At 35.9% G+C, this 946-nt stretch overlaps 1 protein-coding gene across 1 annotated transcript; it reads left to right on the top strand.

Annotated features, from left to right (window-relative positions):
* Positions 1–148: 148 nt before the first annotated feature.
* On the top strand, positions 149–939 carry LOC107735715 (ubiquitin carboxyl-terminal hydrolase 28-like; the record flags this gene model as incomplete). Its single annotated transcript, XM_016547309.1, has 3 exons — positions 149–245; positions 321–469; positions 812–939. Coding segments are annotated over exons 1-3 (374 nt in total), but the record flags the coding sequence as incomplete, so codon positions are not given.
* Between the last annotated feature and the right edge of the window lie 7 nt (positions 940–946).

Below are 946 nucleotides of genomic sequence, written 5' to 3'. Positions count from 1 at the left end.
TTACCCCAAGGCAACATCTTGCTGTGGAGGGTTAATTAATAAATGGTAATGAGTGTAGCATTTGTCTAAAAATCATGAATAATTACCCTATGGTATATTTGGTTGCTAATGTACTTGCCAGAAATTTTTTTGTCCCCCAAAATAAAACATGGCAGCTATTATTTTCAGTAACCCAGAGGATAAACAAAACAACCCCATGGTCCAGCTGTTTTATGGCACATTTGTGGCAGAGAGACTTCATGAAGGTAAGAGAATTATATTTCTTCTGTAATTATTCTGTTTATCACAGTCCTTGATGACAGTTGTGTAATTGTGTGCAGGAAAGATTGTGTCCAACATTGAGCAATTTGGACAATACCCTCTCCAAGTGAATGGCTTCAATAATTTAGATGAATGTTTGGAGGGTGCCATGGTTGAAGGAGAGATTGAGTCGCTTCATTCAGATCAGACAATGTCTTCTGGCCAGGAGGTGAGTTTTTCTACTTTTTCTACGTCATACAATTATATGAACTCCTGTCATTTATTCTGATGTTTACATTGCATTAACATTCATGCATTTGGCAGACACTTTTATCCAAATAGACTTTGCATTCAAGGTAGACAATTTATTAGTTTTTATTGCCTTGGGAATCTAACCCATGGCCTTAGTGTTGCTAGAACTGTGCTCTACTGTTTGAGCTAAGGAAGAGTCAAACATATCAAGATATTATTATGAAAAAGAATAAGGATATTATTGTGAAACATGCAAATGTTCTTTTTATATATATTTTTTTGAAATAATTAAAAGTATGTGGGTTTTCATTGTTTGCAGAGGTGGTTCTCTAAGCTGCCACCAGTGTTGACCTTTGAGCTATCCAGATTTGAGTTCAATCAGTCTTTAGGGCGACCAGAAAAAATACACAAAAAACTGGAGTTTCCCCAAGTGATCTATATGGACAGGTGAGAA

The sequence above is a fragment of the Sinocyclocheilus rhinocerous genome, unplaced genomic scaffold, assembly GCF_001515625.1.
Source record: "Sinocyclocheilus rhinocerous isolate Xijiao unplaced genomic scaffold, SAMN03320098_v1.1 C36255428, whole genome shotgun sequence".
Classification (NCBI taxonomy): Eukaryota; Metazoa; Chordata; class Actinopteri; order Cypriniformes; family Cyprinidae; genus Sinocyclocheilus; species Sinocyclocheilus rhinocerous.
The sequence above is the reverse complement of the archived record's forward strand: the minus strand, read 5'-3'. Positions and strand labels throughout refer to the sequence as shown.